General features: G+C 44.4%; 2 protein-coding genes across 7 annotated transcripts; one reads left to right on the plus strand and one right to left on the minus strand.

Moving 5' to 3' along the window:
* The first annotated feature begins 132 nt into the window (after positions 1 to 132).
* CNIH1 (cornichon family AMPA receptor auxiliary protein 1) lies at positions 133 to 7,813 on the plus strand. The gene is made up of 5 exons (XM_055716579.1): positions 133 to 292; positions 1,691 to 1,759; positions 5,000 to 5,112; positions 6,042 to 6,185; positions 6,954 to 7,813. Exons 1-5 carry the CDS (start codon positions 212 to 214, stop codon positions 6,979 to 6,981), a joined length of 435 nt encoding a protein of 144 aa, XP_055572554.1. The 5' UTR covers positions 133 to 211; the 3' UTR covers positions 6,982 to 7,813.
* Positions 7,814 to 8,257: 444 nt separating this feature from the next.
* Positions 8,258 to 14,949, minus strand: CDKN3 (cyclin dependent kinase inhibitor 3). Of its 6 annotated transcripts, none has more exons than XM_055716578.1 (8): positions 14,873 to 14,949; positions 14,644 to 14,726; positions 14,057 to 14,112; positions 12,426 to 12,470; positions 11,191 to 11,413; positions 10,264 to 10,295; positions 9,281 to 9,361; positions 8,258 to 8,581 (listed from the first exon to the last, which is right to left on the minus strand). In XM_055716578.1, the coding sequence occupies exons 1-8, from the start codon at positions 14,945 to 14,947 to the stop codon at positions 8,565 to 8,567; spliced, it is 612 nt and encodes a 203-aa protein (XP_055572553.1). In that variant the 5' UTR covers positions 14,948 to 14,949; the 3' UTR covers positions 8,258 to 8,564. The 6 variants fall into 6 exon arrangements, with proteins under 6 accessions (XP_055572553.1, XP_055572552.1, XP_055572550.1 ...); XM_055716577.1 differs by having other exon boundaries at positions 8,258 to 8,584; XM_055716575.1 differs by having other exon boundaries at positions 9,281 to 9,381.
* Between the last annotated feature and the right edge of the window lie 3,830 nt (positions 14,950 to 18,779).

Below are 18,779 nucleotides of genomic sequence, written 5' to 3' on the forward strand. Positions count from 1 at the left end.
CGGGGAGAAATGGCGGCGCGGCGGGGGGAAATGGCGGCGGGCAGGCGGGCGGGCGCGCGCCGGCAGGAGGGGCGGGGCGGGGCGAGCGGGGCGGGGCGAGGGGGGGGCGCGCGGCAGCTGCGCGGCGGCGGGTTCGTCCGGCCCCGCCCCGCCCCGCCCCGCGGTGGGTGCGCGCGGCTGGCGTCCCTCGCGCCGCTACCGGCCCGCCGCCATGGCTTTCACGTTCGCCGCCTTCTGTTACATGCTGGCGCTGCTGCTCACCGCCGCCCTCATCTTCTTCGCCATCTGGCATGTGAGTGGGGGGGGGCGGCCCTTAGCGCCGTCCCTCCCGCGCGGCCCGAGGGGCGGGTGCCCGCCGTCCCGCCGCCCGGGCTGCGCTGCGGGGCCGGCAGCCTGCCGCCCTGCCCGCCGGGAGGCCCCGGGCGCTGCTCGGGCCGCTCCCCCGCCGAGGCCGGCGCTAGGCCGCGGGGCTAGCTAGTCCCGCTCCTGGGCGGGAGGTGCCCTCCCGCTCCCCGCGCCGGGCCGGGGGCAGCTGGGGCTGGCCCTCGCCGCGGGGGGCCTGCGGGGGCGGGGGGCGGCTCGACTGTGGCACCGCGGCCGGGGCGCGCTGTGGGGGTGTCCCCGCGGCGGGCTGCCGGGGCTCCGCGCCCTGCCCTGCCCGGCGGCTGGTGGGGCGCCCGGCGGCTTCCCGGGGGCCTGGCGGGCCGGAGGCCGAGCCGCCTGCCCGGGGCCGCGCTGGGCGTTGGGGCCCCCGCCTGGGCCGCCGGCCTGGAGAGGCGGAAACCCGGCGGTGCCGCTCTGTGGATAAAATGGGTTTTCAAGTTCCGATGTAAGACACGTCCCTTTCAATAAACGGCGCTTTACATGAGCGCAGCCTGAAAATGCAGTTGTTGAAAATGTTTTCGGCTGAGGTCAGTTTGGCTGCAAACTTAACTGAAAGAATGAGTTGAGAGTGGCATTTTTTCCCAACTTGAGATCTGATAATTATAATCGTTAATATTTTGGGGGGAGTTTTCTGTCTTGAGCCTGACCCGGGGAGAGCTAGCCAAATGGGAACCTGGCTTGGATCAACTGTGAGATCCTGCTCTAGGAGAGGATGTGATGTTTGCCGTGACCCTAGTGTGGAAGTGGCTTTCCTTGTATTTCATCCCGCACCCTTGTCTGATTTTTATGGCAAGAAAAGGTTAAGTATATGTGGGGGTTTTCTTTATGGATGCACCTTTTAGACATACAGGTAGGGTCAGCATGTACTTTGACAATGAGACAAAACATTTGGCTGCTTTTAAGGTCACTGTTGCTTTTTCTTTATTAACAAACCCTGTGTCGGGTTCCTGTTCCAAGAGAGTCACTTGCGAGGTTTGGGGTCTGCGCGCAGCGTGGGGTTAAAAACTGCTGAAAGTGACATTGGAAGCTCGTTGTTGGTGGGGAGGTAAAAAGGCAGAGTGTGGGCAGAGGTCTCTGAACGCCTGAAGTGTTTTCTGCTTTTTTCTTTGTATAACCTGTTTCGAATGTGACTTACCTGTGGGTTTGTGACACTAGGGTTTACTCAGGAGAGATTATGTTCCTGGATAGAATGGCAGCAGTTGAATGTTATGGCTCTGTGCCAAAAATGTCATTTTTCATGCATAAAATACTTTGCTGCTCCTGCACTGAAGAATCCTAACTGTTTCAATTTTTATTTTTTTCCTAGATTATAGCATTTGATGAACTGAAGACCGATTACAAGAATCCCATAGACCAATGTAATACACTCAATCCTGTAAGTAGCACGCTAAATATTTTTTAAATTAATATATGTAAAATGCTTGTTGGGTGTTACTTTGATGTAATCAGACTAGGCAATAGAATTGCATCTGGGTTGACAAAACCTAGCTGTTCGACAGAAGTTCTAAGGAAAATGCTTTGTCTGATTCTTTACTTTCAAGTTGAATATTCTGACTGTTATTAATCAGCTGGTGATCTTGTCAGCTGTCGTACTAACATTCTTTCAATCTGCTTTCTACGTTTTCGGCACAAAGACAGTTGAAAAGGTCAAAAAGATTAAAAGAGTCAAAATTGCATTAAAGGTGTGTACTGCTTTTCAGTTTAACGTTTTTAATGCCACTTTCATTTTGTTAGGAACGTTTGTAATACTATTAAGCTGTTTTGTTTAGTGTGCCTGTTCATCTGCTCGTTATTCATTTGTGGGGGGTTTATAACAGTGTCATGGGTTTCCATATTTTGTGCAAAACAATTTTGCTTGCTTACCCAGTAAAGTGGGGAAAACTGTTACATGCCTGTTACAGGTCCTCTTGGTTAGCCAAAGTAACTTCAGGTAGAAATAATACTTCTCAAGCGAGATGTATTGAACGCTGAGATTGTAGGAGATGAATTGTTTTTTAAGCATTGACCAAGTCGATTCTGATCTTGCTTGAGGATTTAGGTGGGCAAAATGTGATAGGCATTATCTTTACTTCTTTGTTTTATGTTCCAGGATCAGGGACGTACTGTGGTGTCCTCTCTTGGATGCAACTCTGATACTCCTTGGTTTATGAAAACAATTTGAAGCAAGCTATTTTCTTGCATCTGTAATAGTTCAATAACAAAAGGGATACTTGTTAAAGGGAATGTAGTTTGATAGCGCAGGGCTTTTGTGTGTTTTTCATGGTTATTACCTTGGCTTGGTTGTGCCCAGGCTGAGGTAGAATGCCGGGCAGCACAGCTGGAGTGGAACTTTACTGTGTTTTGAAGAGTTAAGTAAATTATGCGAATGAGAAATGAATTTACCATTAGCTGCAGGGGGAACCAACCCGCTTGTTCGACATACAGCACGTAAACTGACAACAATTATTACAGCCTGAGAATGGGAGGGGAGAAGAGGCGGTAGGCAGAGGATTGCATCTCAGGGAGTGAGGTTTGCTGCTCAGATAGCTGTGCATCTAACAGTTTCCCTTGCTTGGTCTGTTCTACAGTCATTTCTGCTACAGTATGGGGAAGGGCAAATTCTCATTACATTTATGCATTATGATCTTATTGCAACCTTTGAAGTACAATGCGCATGTTTAATGCAAATATTAACCTTCTGTTAACCCACATGCATGTAGTGTTTATTTATATGATAGCTTTGTGGACTGAAAATATTAAATAACTTAATATTTACTGTTCCTGTGAAAGTAGAATAGATACTAAAAGTGAAGTTAAGATCCTTCGGCGACTCTTGAGGGGCTCTTGTAAATGACGGTGGACAAAAAACGCTGAAGTGTTGTTTTTCTGTACAAAGAATAAAAAGTCCTGGTAGGAGCTGAGACACCTCAGTAGAAAGATTAGCCCAGAATAGTAACTGCTTAGTACACAGTTGATGCCTTCTCTTTGCTGCTCCTATTATAGTTGTATCTCTTCTCAGCAAGGAGATTTCTTCCTCCCTCGCTTCTGTGATAAATATCACAGTAGAGTATGATACAGTTAATTTTCCTTCAGGTCAGCCAGAGAGGATAAAGTGCAGTAAGATTGCAAGAGACAAGTATTCTGGTGTGAGAGTAGGGTTTAATAAACAATCAAGATAAAGAAAAATATGTTTTGAGATGTGTAGTTAAATAAACTACAGCTTTTCAGACCTGGTAAATCTGTCTCAGAAGGGTGCCAAATGCATTGCGTTTTGGATAGGGTTGTTGTTGTTCTGCTATAAATAATTGCCGAGTTGTGAATGGTAAGTATGCAAAAAAGGATCTGGACAAAAATGTTTACGTGAAACATCTCAAGTCTGACGGCTTATTTTTGTTGATGTTGATGCGAGTTTGCTTTGTTTGATATTCTTCATTTAGGGAAGCAGAGTGTTGTAGCAAAGTAGGTGGTGCGAATGGCTGTTGGTAGTTTTTAGATTTCTGGGAAGATATTTTTGGGGTGTAAAAGAAGTGTCTGCTTAGAGAGAATGAAAAAGAATTCTAAAACGCTGAAACTTCAGCATAGTCATCCTATGCAATGTTAGTCATGTTACACAAGAGGGGCAGAGTGCCCTGTGTGTGTATGCGTGTGCACACACATACACAATTTAAATCTTCGTGTGGAAATGGAGTATCTTTCATGAGGAGATGTCCTGAGCTGAGAAGTCAGAAGCGTACGGATTTGCTTCTTTCTGAATTGTGTGATAAAAGGAGAAAATAATACCACTTTGGGGTGACGCGTTTTAGCGAATTTTACTCTTGTGGTGGGTGTGAGATTTTGCTGGCTCTTTGCATGCCTTAATCTATGTATCTCTCCATATTATTCCTATTAATAACACTAATACTACCTGGCATTTCACGCTTTCTGTGATTTCATAGTAAACTGATAATTAGCTCTGTGGGCTTCTGCTGGAAAGCATGATGCTATAAAGCATGCATATTAGGTACTTGTGAAGGAAAACGAAGCTGGCCAGTACACCCTGAACTCTACGTGCGTCGCTGCTGTCATGCCCTCCTGCGCAGCAGGTGGCACAGCGCTCGTCTGTGTGCAGACCCGTGTGTGTGACGGCGTACCTGCTGATTTGGTTGGGTAAAGCTCTGCCTGGGATAATACATTTTGGCGGTAGTTTAAATTTGAAAAATTTTCTATGTGTGCATACCAAAACAAAGCTGTAAAATAGGAAAACACAAAACATCTTTTTGCCTATAAACCATTACATGGAGCACGTGTCCTACTGATATTTCTCTGTTGCATGAGCAGAAATATCTCTATGATCTCTTCTGTTACGAAGGTCACGTATAAAGCGTGGAATCTGTCAACAGTGCACTCTATTTAATAGAAGCAATAAAAAAAGAAAATTGATCTGGGCATTTAACTTTCTAATTTTTTCTTTTTGGTTCATGAATTACCATTGTGAAAACAGCAAGGCAGATACTGCTAGTTGCTGTTTTCACTCTCTGCAGTCTTGTTCTTGTTAGTTGTTTTTAAATAGTATTCTTTAAACGGTAGCTTACCTCCAAAATAAACACCACACATTTTGCTTTGAGTAATCGAAACTTCTCATATTTTTCTTTTCCAGCTTGTACTTCCAGAGTACCTCATCCATGCATTCTTCTGTGTTATGTTTCTCTGTGCAGCAGAGTGGCTTACACTGGGTCTCAATATGCCTTTGTTGGCTTATCATATTTGGAGGTAATATTGATGAGTCTGGTATCTCTGTACTCACGTTAACTGTTCCTTCATTCTGTCGTTGCAGTGTTCCGTGTCTTTGGCAAATAAAGATGCTTTCTGATATGACAGAGAGAAAGTTTACGTCATAGCTATAAAATAAGATTCATCACTTTGCTTTCTCTGTCATTTAAATTTTTTATTCACTTGTGCTATGCAAGAATCAAGTTGTGTTGCATGTGTTGAAGGTAGCTGACATGTCAAAGGTGTGCTAATCCTGCTGACTTGTGGAGCGGATTGCCGGTAGAAGCGGCAATCCTGCTTTCCTCCTACCACCAAGACGTGGGCACCACCTCACCTTGTGCTGGGGAGCTGCAGGAGGAAGCTCTCTGTTTGAAATGTGACCCAGCGAAACAGCTTTCACAGCTTGGCTGTATTTGTGCTAGTACCGGCAGGAGGAGGAATCCGAGGGGTGGAGGCAGGACTGTTCCTAGCAGCCTGCGTTAAGCTATAATTTCAGGGTCACTTTGTATTGGCCCGTATGAGTGTTCCTTCACCATGGTAGCCAGCATGTCTTTTAACAAGTAGAGGCTGCAGGTTACGTAGGGTAGTACGTTGGTCTCCTCTCCATCCTTTTCACCCCTTCCATAAGGAATTCAGTTTTTCATTTACTTATAAATTTGTCCTAGTCCCTTTTGGCGTACTAGAGTTCAGCATGGTTTAAGGCTGAGGTAAGCTGTTGCAGCACCACCTGGGAACGCCCCTTGATAAGACACATTTAGTATGGGGCTTCGTATTGCTCTCACTGTTCACCATCTCCTACATGGAGTGATGGACTTTGCTGTGAGGGGTGCGATTCCTTGTCTCGGTTCTGGTATTACTTGGTGGGTGGGGGGCAGGAACCAACGTTTCCCATCATCGCCACCACAAAACTAACTGTGCGTCACTTTCAGGTACATGAGTAGACCTGTGATGAGTGGCCCTGGTCTGTATGATCCTACAACCATCATGAATGCAGATATTTTAGCCTATTGCCAGAAAGAAGGATGGTGCAAATTAGCATTCTACCTTCTATCATTTTTTTACTACCTATATGGGTAAGTTTTTTTCCTCTGTCTCCCATCTAATCTTCAGTCTGAAATTTTGGCTCAGTGCACAAGAGAAATGTTGTACATGGGACTTCCCTGGAAAAGAATCCACAGTCACCATTTAGTCTGTTTTAAAACACAAGTCTTAATTTGGTCGCAGTTACGCTTTCGAATATACCGTGATGGGAGACTTGAAAGCTCCACACTTTCCTTCTTTTAAGCATAGTATAACAACCCCCCACCCAAGTATTTTCATTTAGAAGCTGGAACAATATTTTTAGAATAAGTAGGTATTTTGATGTAAAAGTGATTTTTGTTGAAGTCAAATGTGGAAGGATCATTCCAAGAGTGAAAAGGAGTGGGAGGCACAAAAGCCAGTGCCACCACCTGGTTCCTCCTCCCAGTTCTTTGGCTCAAAAGCTAACTGGCTGCTGGGTGGTCACATCTGGTCTGGGTGGTGTGACATGAGAAGTAGCGTGCAGGTGTTCTTGGCACGCTGCACTTCTTACAATGCAGCTGGAATAGTTTAGGCTTTCAACATGTAGGCATCACATTTGTACAGGGCTCCCTGGGGTAATGTCACTTGCTCTAGTGACAACCGTTGTTGCAGCAGTTCATGTGGTACTTTACAGTGCCCTTCTGATGTGTTGTGTGGAATCTTCAGTCACAATCCACCTTCCTCACACCAGTTTGTTCCTTAGAATACACAACTGTATCATAAAATGTGTAACATGAATGGAAATGGTGCATCTTAACTATTTTCATTTTATTTTCCAGCATGATTTATGTTCTGGTGAGCTCTTAAGAAGACATTGATCGAGCATTGTTCCAGTTAAGTGCATGCAAAAGCCACAAAACATGGATTCTTTACAATGAGAGCCTCTTACCAAGTTTAAACACAGAATCTGATTATTGCATTTGTGTTAGGAATTTATGGTTCCCCTGTTTTTTAACATATTTCCACACTTTATACTTGTGGAAAGACTGTTTTCTTATATTTTACTGGGTTTTTGAAAAGTTCTGACTTCGCACTCCATAAGGAACAGCCATAATCTTCAAGTAGGTATGCGTTACTGACTAGCCTTAGTGCACTAGGGATTTTCTTTAGGCTGGGCTTTGTAGTGGCTCGTTTGGACTTGTGTATCCCACTTGTAACTATGAATCAGCTGTAGCTGCTGAATGCTTGGGAAGGACCAGAAGTGCTCTGTGTTTTACCTGTAGGCGATGTTGGCCTTAAGAGATAAATTCATGGACACAATTGCAAAAAATAGTTCTGGTTTGTTTGGGGTTTTTTGTTGTGTTTTGCTTCCCCCACCCCCACCCCACATCTGGTTAGTCCTTCCCTGTATATGCATGGTTCAGAGACTTTCTATATTTTCTCCAAACATTTAATCTTGCTTTAATCTCAAGCATATGTCATTGTGATAGAAGTTGAATTGTCCACAAAGGAATGTATTTAAGTGATTATTTTTTTTCAATGTCTGTGCTGTCTTATTAACAAATGGACAAACCTACATTTGTCAAGTCCAACGATGAAAATACTTGAGTAATACTACAGACTTTTTCAAAGCAGAAAGTGAGATTGTGAAACTGCCCTGCTGTTCCTTAGTGCAATAAATAAAAATATTAAAAAAAAACCTCAGATGTGGAAACACTTATTTTTACCTGGTGCCTTGTTTTGTTTTGGAATTGAACAGATACTTGTTGTATTCATCAGTTAGTTTTTTTGATGGATAATTGCATTCCCTTTTAAAAATGGAACACTGAATCAAGTTGTACCTGGAAAAGGGAAGCTCTGCAACACGGGGAGTTCCACCTGAATGTGAGGAAAAACGTCTTTACCGTGAGGGTGCTGGAGCGCTGGGACGGGCCGCCCAGAGAGGCGGTGGGGTCTCCTTCTCTGGAGACATCCAAACCCGCCTGGGCTGTGCAGCCCGCTCTAGGAGACCCTGCTTGAGCAGGGGGTTGGGCTGGGTGAGCTCCAGAGGTCCCTTCCAGCCCCACCAGGCTGGGGTCCTGTGAGGTAGACACTTTGTAAGAGTCATTATTATATTGATGACAGGTCACCAGCCAAACAGTAATGAACACAAATAAAATGTATTTTTAAGGCAGTGAGTATTAAAGGCTGCTAAATAGAGGCAGATGCTGCATGTCCTGTAGGATTTCCTTCCCCCACCCCAACATTAGACATGCAGATTTGGAAGTGAGCAGTTGTATCACACAGGCAGTAGCAATGAGAAACCGTAAAGGTCAGGAGCGAGGTGTCTTGCCCAGGTGTCTGCTGCATCCACGTGGACAAAGGTGCACCATGCTAGCGTGCATTATCGCGATACTGATCTCAATGTTGTATCCTTTGTTGCCAGATGTGTGGCTAGGTTCTCCCGAAACTCATGGAGGTAATTGTACTGCTGGAAAAGCACAACCAGATTTGTAATGAGTGCTCTGCACTTCCAGAGGGGGTACTACCCATATCAAAAAGCTGTATCTTGTAAACTTTTTAAATATCAGCTCCTCTTTCCTTTATGTAGAACGGTTTTAAAAGCCTAACATCCAGGACTCACACCAACAGAAGGAAGTATGTAGAGTAGCTAAAAATCCCACCAAAAGAAGAGAAACCCCATTAAATTCAGCCACTTGGGCCTCCTGCCATGTAGGTTTTCACACTAGTGCTAGGACACTTAAAAGATGACTGCAAGTCTATTGATGTAGTAGCTACAGAGGACAAACGTGGCTAGCTGGGTTAGGAAGATGGAATAAAACCAAGGCAGAAAAAGCAACCAGATGTCCACATTGTGAGGAGAACATGAGTAACAGAAAAAGGGACATAGCTTAGCGAGTTATGAGCAGGTATAAGGATGAGAAAGCAACAAGTTACTAATGGTGAAGAGCAGACAGGGAGAACAGATGTTGAATTCAGTAGAGGCAGAACAAGACAGAATTGGCACAAAAGCAGAAAGCCAGAAGCAGCTCAAACCCAAGATGGCAGCAGGGGCACCAGCTGCAGAGTATCTCAGAAAGACCAGAGGGACCCCTTCACGAAGAGGAGGACCAGCTAAGCTCTCCACTTGTTTCACCACGTGATTAAGCTGCTGTAGCCTCATTACCTTGATGGTCTGTATCGCTCCAGATCCCCTCAAGTTCCTGAGGCTGTCTATCACTTGCTGAGGCGCCAGCGTGTCCAAAAGCTGAAGCAGGAGACACGCAGCTACTGTGAATGAAAGGTATATAGGCATGCATGCTGCTGAGCACCTCTGGCTGTGCGCAGCACCACTTTTGCACAGTAGTAGGTTTGTTCCATGAAAACCACTCCAGTAAAACTCAACCTCTTCGTACCAGGGTCACAGAGTAGTTGGATCTTTTGCTGAACAGAATTTCTTGGCACTGGCCCCATCTGCCTGCTGTTCCTGCCCAAGCCTGCAGGTTTTGGAAACAGGTGAAAACCCCTCCCCCTGTTTCCCCCCTGCCTTTCCAGCAGCATTTGGGATGCAAATTCTAGGCTTTTCAAGAACGGGTCCCAGTACACCCAGTAAATTCCCCTTTGTGTCTTCTGACCACATTTGCTTTTTTAGCAGTATTGCCACCCCCTCCTTCCAGGACACACACAATAATTAAAGGCCCTGAAAACTTTAGGGGGAACACTGGGCTGAAGAAAGATGCCGAGGAATAGGTTCATCTTTTTTTGATGAGAAGTTCGGGGAAAAGGAGAAGGTGCAATCCCATCAGTCAGATGAGACTAAAATGTGCAGTGAAAATGGAGAAAGAGTCAGGAATTTGACAGAACTTCCCATCAGCCTCACTGAAAGACTGCCCCTGTCTGACCCTCCATCTTCTCACCTACATACTAAGGTCTATACTGTGACATACTTATGTCACTCATCACTATTTCTATGCCACTACCATTTGACAATTTGACCTTTCCTAAGAAGTGGGCCCAAATACATTAACTAGCCTGCTCTTTGTAGTGGCAGCTTGCACTGTAACCACAGTTAAGCTTCAAGTAGAATTTGGCTCCTTTAGACAGTGCTGTCTCATGATAACGGGCAAGATGAGCGAGTTAGGTACTGAGAGGGGGAAGACAACTGCTTACCGAGACATGAGCGCCCGAGACCACTGTAACAGCTGAAATAGAAGAAAATAGTTGATTTTAACAAGCTGTAGTACACTGCAACACCCAGAGCCCCCTCAATATGTAAATATATGAACACAATTCTTGCCTTAATATAATCAAGAGGAGTAGGGGTACAAGAAAGTCAGAATAAGAGTTTCAATAGAAATACCCACAACGCTATCTCCTGTTTATTCTTCAGGCCTTCCTTAAGTGGTGCCTTTCTAGAGGAACCTCAGTTTTAAAGCTCCCCCTTATTCATGGGAATAGTCCCAAAGGCACAGGAGGACAATCTCAGTTTTCTTTAAATCCTACTCCAGATTAAGGTTTTGATGATAGCTGTAAGACAATGAAAGCAGCAGGGTTCTGCATCAGCAGGAAGCCCAAGGACTCAGTGGACACCTATGCAAGGAGCTGTCAGCGGGACCATTAAGAGAACATGCAACTTGCAGAGCTCTTCCCCTCTACCCTGCGCACAGCTACACGTGTCTAAAGAAATTACTTTAAACCAGTTTTGTGCAATTTAAGAGTGAATTTTGCACTGCTGGAACCCACCGAGTCCCTGATAAACAACCCAGGGGTGTGTTATCCTCTGACAACAGCTGCTTTAGCTTACAACTCATACTGTACACCCAATATCGAACTAGGCTAGCAGCAAGGAGTCATGTGGTGCCATCCAACACACGCTTTAAAGCCCTGCTGGATAGAGCAAGAGGAAATGAGAGATTCAGATCTTACAAAGGACAAGGTAGCTCCAAAAGGAGCTTCAAGAAACACAAGCAGCTTTTCAGTGCTTGAACTAACCCTAAAGAACACAGCTGTCATTGGACAGCATTCTGTTGCAGCTGGTTGTGCATCTAGAGACAAGCTGGTATCTTTTACAGGAATGTGGGGTGAACCAGAACCTACTGTATGATTGTTTTCCGGTTACTTTCCAAGCAGCTTCTGAGCTCTTCCAGAATTTTGCAGCACTTGGCAATGTCAGGAGCGTCCCCATCTGGGATAGGATAGTGGTGCACACAGATCCCATGCTGTTGGTAGGCATCTGTAAGGTTTGGCACTCTGTATTTTAAGAGCTCTCCTCTGGTACAAAGCACAAATATATCCTGGGTCCCATAATTCTTTAGTTCTTCTGCCAACAGATTAAGACACTTGCAAATAAACAAAAGCCTATAAAACTTAAGGATAAACAGATAAGCTACTTGGTACTGATTCTCTTTTTTAATCTCTGAGGTTAAGACAATAGGAGTTGGCAATTTTGCTTTGAGCAGCATTTACTTCTACTGACTCTCTCCCACATTTGCCCTCAGGTAACCCATGAGTGGAATTTTCTCAGTTCAGAGTCTTGAGACAAGCCTCATTAGAACTGTCAGCACTCTGAACCATCTGTTAACTGCTGCCAGCTGAAGCATGATTCTGTCCCACCTCCAGCTGTGACTACATCCAAACCGCGTGGGTTTTTGCTATTAGCCTCTGCTCTTCTAGTGTTTACAGATGAACACTCGGTACAAATCTCTACATAATTTCATCTTTTCTATCCCAATCTCACTTTTGTCTGGGAAGAGGAGATTACAAGTTTGTAGTTCATCTTGATCCCAGATGCTTTGAAGAGACTTTCTCCTGCAAATGACTTGGCAGACCTCAGGGTTACTGTGAAAGATAGAGATGCCTGTATAGCTCCAGCCTGGCCATACCCTGACTATTTATTCAATATTTGGTGGAGAAGCCACAGAGAAAGTGGCATTGCATACTTGAAAATGGTACCTAATACTCATAACAGTGACCGTGCTAAGGTACTTGCTGCACCTTCAAGCACAGTATCACCAAAACTCAGGCAGACATTGCTGTCAGACATACCCTCAAACAGGACTTTGTAAAGAACTGCCTTGCATTCTAACATCATGACATGCACATAGACAATTATAGCATCCATCGTAAAAGTATGATTAAGAGACCACCATTTTAGACACCTGGTGTCTGGATCTTTATGCCCAGATTAGATGAACAGCAACTCCAGAAGTCTCCAGACTAAGACAAAGTAAACCTGCAGCTTCTCAGCAATTTACACTTTCAATTTACCTGCATGCTGTTCTTGCTGATTACATGAAAATGAGAGACATTTACACACTGTCCAGAAGACTCACCTATATCTTTCTGAAGATTTCTTCTGACATCCTTAAACCTGCAACCTAAAATAAATTATGGATGACAGTTACCACTCCAGGTATGTGACATTTATGGAATGGCTGCTACAGCTGAAGAACAGAGCACAGACAACCTCTCCTTCAGAGCCAAAGTAAACAACAAAGCCACACCCCAAATACCACACAGTTCTTATTTTTGCAAATAGATCACTGGCACAGAAGACAGTTTGAACACCATTATCTGATTAACACTGTAATTTAATAGGATTAAAAAAATCTGCCCAAGGTTTTAAACTGCTATGCATTTATCCAGATTAAAAGTTTGGGATATTATAAAGCACAGTACAGCTTAAACACCCCCCTCCCAAAAAAAACCCCAAAAAAACAGCCAACCAAACCACCCAACAAACAAAACCTAAACAAAAAACCCCAACAAATCAGAGGGCTGGATGGAGATCACTTAAGAGTTGTCTGGTAGGAAAGTGAGTTCCCTCTTCTGTAATGCTCAGCACAAATCACATTAAAAATCCTCCTTACTACTCAATCTTCAGCCACTTTCATTTTTTCCTCATACCATGCTACCGAGACATTTTTGCAACCCTTGCAGAATACTGCAGCACAACACTCACAGCTATGGTTTGGTTTGTAAGATGCAATTGCTCAAAACATTTACACTGCATCCTCCCTCTGTCTCCCCTCTTCCCCTTACAGCCCCACAGGCATAAAATTCTTATGCCTTTGCTGACAACAGTCAGGACTGTGCATATCCTCTAACACCTTCTGAAAGCATGACAGCAGAATCCTGCAGACCAAAAGCTGTATCAGCAGGGCTGTGACTGGAGGTTGTAATATGAAGATGAAACAGCTATTACATGAACAGGTGAGGTAGCTAAAAAACATAATGCAGGGTTTTTTTTGGCATATATATGTTAACCGGTGTTCAAGCGTTAGTGGGATTTTCATCAGTGCTGGCTATCATCCACCTCAAGGTACCCTAAGTTCAAATATTATTCAACATTTGTTTTCTAGTTTAGTGTGGTGTTGTTCCCAAGCCTGTATATTTCTCAGAGTTGGCTAATGAAAATCAAGTAACTGCTTTAAATGAAGTAGGGAAAGTTCACATTGTCACTACCACCAGTTCTGTCTCTTTCGTGACCACAGGAGATACACCATGGCTGAAGTTCTGGTAGTTAAAAATACAGTGAAAGCTTATATGTTAATTTTTATATCATGGCCATGGTAGGGCAACCCAGACACTAAGGGAGAGCAGTATAGAACGGTCAGCACAGCAAGTGATTTTAATTCAGGCCCGATATATTTTATTAAGGAATTATTTATTAAAGTAGTCTTGTTTCACTGTTGTTGCTTGTTATAAATAGTAAGCCAGGCCAAAAAGCCAAATATTTTAACTGACAAGGGAAGACAACCACTATTCTCTTACCACTCTGATGTATGATCTTGCATTAAGATATTCTTTAGATCAGCTTTGGTATTTCTGAAACAATGACTCCAGTGGCAGATTAAAAACCAAGTCACCCTACCAAGCACATGCAACTGAGGATCTTGGAGTGCAAGGTATTACCTTTCTTCAGCTTCAAACATGTCTGCTAATTTCAGTGAACACTTCTTACCTGGAAGGGAACATAATCCCAGGAACTCAGAAGAGTAGACAGGAGACAAAGGCAACCTATCAGGGGAGAGAATAAAAAAAGTCAGAACAGAACATTTTAATTATTTGAATAGAGATAACTCACTACTAAACACTCCTTTTCTGTGGGACCATGAGACGAGTTGCCTACCTATCATTCAATTTTAAGAATAAACTGAATAAATTCCAGTGTTATTTCTATGACATCAGACAAGGGAATCACACGTTTGGTAGCATACTTCATCGCATACCCCTGCCCAAGAGAAGGACTGAAAATGTTGATGACTCCCCGCGCCTCAGCACCGAGACCCCCGGGCCAGCAGGACCAAGGGTGGCCAGGAAACGCTCCCAGAAGCGGGCCTGGCCCCGCACCCACAGGCAGCTCACCGGCAACACCTTCATCCCCTGCCAGGGGCACCACCGGCCCAGCCCCAGCCTCCGCCCTCCCGCTAGCAGGTCACCGGGGCGCGGGTTTTCCTCAGGAAAACACTCCCGAGAGAGATTTAATGCAAGCTCCCGCGTCGTTTCTGAGGGAAAAGTCACCCACACCCGCCCCGCGGCGCGCCTTACCAGGAGACAGGGAGCGGCCTCAGCTCCTCCTCAGCAGTCTCGTCGTCAGAGGAGTCGAAGTCGCTCATTGCCATGGCGCAGGGCTGCGGCGGAAGGAGAGCCAGAAGCTCACCTGGGGGCCGGCACCGGGCCGGCGCGCGCCCGCCCTGCCCCCTCGGCCGAGGCGGCACTGAGGGACCCCGGGAGCCAGAGCCCCGGCCCCGCTCCCACTCCCGGTCCCGGTCCTTACCGGCTTCACCATGGCGCCGCTCTCCGCCGGCCGCCCGTCCGTTTGAACTGTCCCCGCCCACCCCAGCCACTTCATTGGCCAAGCCTTTCCCTCCCTTCGCCCAATAGGAAGCTGTCGCGCACAGGAAGCTTGGAGAGCCAAGCGGCCGGCCTTACGGCTTCACGAGAGGAGCATTCTGATTGGTAAGCAGCGAAGGAGAGGCGGGCTTTAAAAAAGATAAACAACCTAGAGCTGGCAGCGGAGGGTCTCTGCGCTGATTGGCTGAGGTGGTGTGGCGGGAAGGGGCTGCGTCTCGAGCCCCCGGGGGCCTTTGCAAGTGGCTGCCCCAGCCCGCAATTCCTTTTTTTAAGGCCGGCTTTGCGTTTCTGACTGAAAAAGAAGTGAAAGTAGGTTTACTTTTAATTGCTTTCACGTTGCCCCAGCCCTTTTAGCTTGGGATGCTGTTCCTGAGGTATATGTGTTGCAAAGTGTCCGGTCGATGTCGACGTGGAGTACTGTCCAGGCTCCTGCAGCGCCAGCCTTTTATTTCCGTTTCTCTTTGGTAGTCTTGTATCACTCACAGCACCTGTGAGAGCAGGGATGTGCTTGAATTTATGGGGTCTGAGTGCAGTTTGGTGGCGCCTTTCAGCATTAGTGTGGTTTTTGTGGGTGGCTGTACCCTTCATGGGTGCAGGGGAGTTCTCAAGGGGCTCCCAGGTACACTGCAGAGGTTTTGGGTTACCAGTTCTGGGTGCAGAGAAAATAGGACTTTCTAAAAGCAGAAAATGAGCTATGCTTGCTCTTTTAAACCGTGAACTTAATATCAAATATTTTGGCAGCAGTAAGACATAGAACTTTTGGGACTGTCCGCACGTCACAGGTATACTTTTAACATTGCTGCTTAGGTCGCTGACTCACAACTCCATGTACAAGGAAAGCTGAAGGTGGCTGTCGTGTATGCTCTTGTGAGATCTCATGGAAAATCCAGACTTAAAGCAATTACATACATCCACATCCTGCTCTTGCCATGGTCCTCTTTTCAAAAGTCCAGTGTAAATAGGTTTTAGGGATATTACATGGAGTTTTTAGCTGAGTTTAACACAAAAGATGGCTCCAGGGGAGGGAGGGAGGGGTGGGGGGAAGATTCTGGATGCCTCATCTTTAAGAGCTTAGGGCATTTTAGTAGACCTCTTTTTGCAGCATATCTGGTTTATTGTGCCAGTAACTCTGGCCATTAAATAATAGGAAGAAATGCATAAGTTGATAGTGTGGAGTTTTGTTTTTTAAAATTGTTTTAAGGCATTTCTAGTCTGTGTTTAGACTTGTGTAGAGCTATGTGGTGAAGGAGCCAAGGAGGAACAGTGATTTTTCACATCAACCTGGAGAATAAAGTCATGGAGACTTTTAAGGATGTTTGAAGTTGAAAGAATGGCTGTGTACAAATTCCTTAAGTAGTTTGAGTTTGGTGGGATTCCCAGCAGGACCAATGCAATGTCTCCAGGTGTGGAGATTTTAGTTCTACATTAGTAATGTTCCACAGCTGGAGGTTTTAATGAAACCTGCCTGAGAAAGATTGTGGAAGCAAATTGCTTGGTATTGCAGGATTTAGGGTAGGTTCAGGGAACGAAGAAACAGATGATGAGAGGATCAAGGAGAAGACCACTTTATTAAAACCTAGAATACGATAGCAGATGTAGAAAGTTACATTACTGAGCATAATGGAGAATTAAAACAATGCAGATGTTGTGGACTACGATGAGCAATGGGAAAAAATTCATCCAAAGAATTGAGGCAACATGAGGACAGCTAGCCACTGTAGCTGCAAATACCACTTTAATGACTCCTACAGCCACTGCATGATGGAACAGGTATGTTGTTTGCTTCTGTTTGCTGTCTTTTTAGCTCTTGTTCCCTTAGAGATTATGTGCAACACTTGTACTATTTGATACAGATGTGAAATTTGCCATACTTTTCTCCTGTGATTGATTTTGTCTATTCATGTGAGAGGTGTTGCAGACTTTAATCTGAGCATTAGATCTTTATGGAAGCAGCAACATGAGAAAGATAAATACAAAAAAATAGCAACGGTGATGATAACTTCTGGTTGTCCTTTGAAAAGATCAAAGGAATTCTTTGGAGTTTGGGTGCCTTCACGTGGTAAAAATCAGTACAGTATTGCATGAAATCTAAAATGGTAATAACAGCTGGTAATGCCAAGGAGTCTGCAAAATGTGAGGCTAAATCTTGGGTCTGTTGTGGCAGGAATGAAATGAAGTGTGAAATCTGAAGTAAATGTAGGAAAAAGTTTGGAGGAAAAAACCCCCAAAAGCAAACCTGGGGAGGTCCTGCGAGATCATTTATTACCATTGGCACCTTGCAGCATGAAATGACAAATATGTCTATTAGTCTTAAATTGAGCTGTTGCCCAGCATACCAAATTGTAATGTGCTAAAGCAACTAGATCAGCTTGTTTGTGGTGTATTTTATAGGAAAGACTTACAGGAGCTGGTATGCAAGAAAGTGCCCTTTTGGCATATATAAAGGAACATGTTGACATCAAGGCTTTACCTTCTGGAAATTTTTGTCAGTTTGTAGATTGGAGGCTTGTGCAAAGTGAAGAAAAATAGACACAGACATGGGCTGAAATACATGGCTTGGAGGATTTATTTCACTGGTGTGAAAGGGTGATGAATAAGATATGATTTAACCAGATTTTAATTGGGCTTTTAGATAAATGGTTGGGCCAGGAACAGCTATCTACAAATACCTGATGGGAGAGTCTGAAAAAGATGGACTCTGACTCTTCTTAGGGGAGAAAGAGAAGAGGCAATGGAAAAAAATTAGAATATGGGAAGTCTTTGCTTCATATAAGAAAATAATTGCTTACTGCAAGCATTGACAACAAAATAAAAGTCTGCTTGGTAAGTTTGTGCTTATGCGGTAGCTGCTTGGGATTATGTTTTTTCAATTGGCTCTTCCTGTTTTTGAGATAATAATGCTTATGTTACATGACATAAGACACTTATGCCTCTAATGCGATAATAAATACCTTCCCAGAGATGTTTAAAATAATTTACGGTGAGGGGGTCAGGCAGCAAGATTTTCCAAGGAGCCCTATGTCCCAGGCTTTAAATACACTTATGTAGAATGGGTTTGTGGTCTGGCAGCAAAATCTGCATACAAAATTTGTAATATAAGAAAATGGTGTATGAAAATCCAGACAGGTCTGGTGTGTTAGCTAAGAATTTACTCATGGACTCAATCATGACTCCTGTGTAAGCAACGCTGTACAAACCTATCTGGGTTTTGGGTCATTCTTATTTCTCATTTCTCAGCAAACAGTCAAGTGCCTGAGAGCTAGCTGCAAATGTTACTCTGGCTACATCTGGTCCTTACGTCTGTGTGCACCAAACCAAAGTGAAGATCTTCGTACCTTGAGTTCATAGCTTGTCTACCAGTGAAGTGTTAAAATCTTAATTGCCAGACAAATACAGTTAAGCCTAACCTGGTTTAGTTGTCAGGGGAATAGCCCTTATCCCTGGGGACAGTAGAGTGGTTTGTATATGTAATATCTTCTATCTGCTATTCTGCCCTTGGGTTTCCCGGACAAAATAAATAATGGATTTACTTTGGGTAAAAGCTTAGGAGTGAACTAGTGTGTCTGCAGTGGAGGCAGGCAGGGACTAGTGTGAAACAAGGAGTGAAGGAACGTATCTTGTTCAAAGAGGAAACTTTAACAAACAAGTTATCTTCCCTTCCTGCAAGGAGCCAAAATGACATCTGAAATGTCCAAACCATCAAAATAATTTTTAAGATAATTGGTAACTGATTATTCCAAACAACCATATGTAATGCCAAATACCTGTTAGTCATCGCTCATTTCATATATCAGTTTTTAGAAGTTGCGTTTTAGTAAGACTGACTAATA

The sequence above is a fragment of the Falco cherrug genome, chromosome 7 (assembly GCF_023634085.1).
Source record: "Falco cherrug isolate bFalChe1 chromosome 7, bFalChe1.pri, whole genome shotgun sequence".
Taxonomy (NCBI): domain Eukaryota; kingdom Metazoa; phylum Chordata; class Aves; order Falconiformes; family Falconidae; genus Falco; species Falco cherrug.

Excerpts from the sequence above, each read along its gene's own strand:
- CNIH1 (XM_055716579.1), top strand. The coding sequence starts at position 212 with ATGGCTTTCACGTTCGCCGCCTTCTGTTACATGCTGGCGCTGCTGCTC. Across the intron at positions 1,760-4,999 it reads AATGTAATACACTCAATCCT|CTTGTACTTCCAGAGTACCT; the intron begins GTAAGTAGCACG and ends TTTCTTTTCCAG. Across the intron at positions 5,113-6,041 it reads TTGGCTTATCATATTTGGAG|GTACATGAGTAGACCTGTGA; the intron begins GTAATATTGATG and ends CGTCACTTTCAG.
- CDKN3 (XM_027803488.2), bottom strand. The coding sequence starts at position 14,947 with ATGAAGTGGCTGGGGTGGGCGGGGACAGTTCAAACGGACGGGCGGCCG. Across the intron at positions 14,113-14,643 it reads AGGCCGCTCCCTGTCTCCTG|GTTGCCTTTGTCTCCTGTCT; the intron begins GTAAGGCGCGCC and ends CTCCCCTGATAG. Across the intron at positions 9,385-10,263 it reads TCTCGGGCGCTCATGTCTCG|TAGCTGCGTGTCTCCTGCTT; the intron begins GTAAGCAGTTGT and ends TTTCATTCACAG.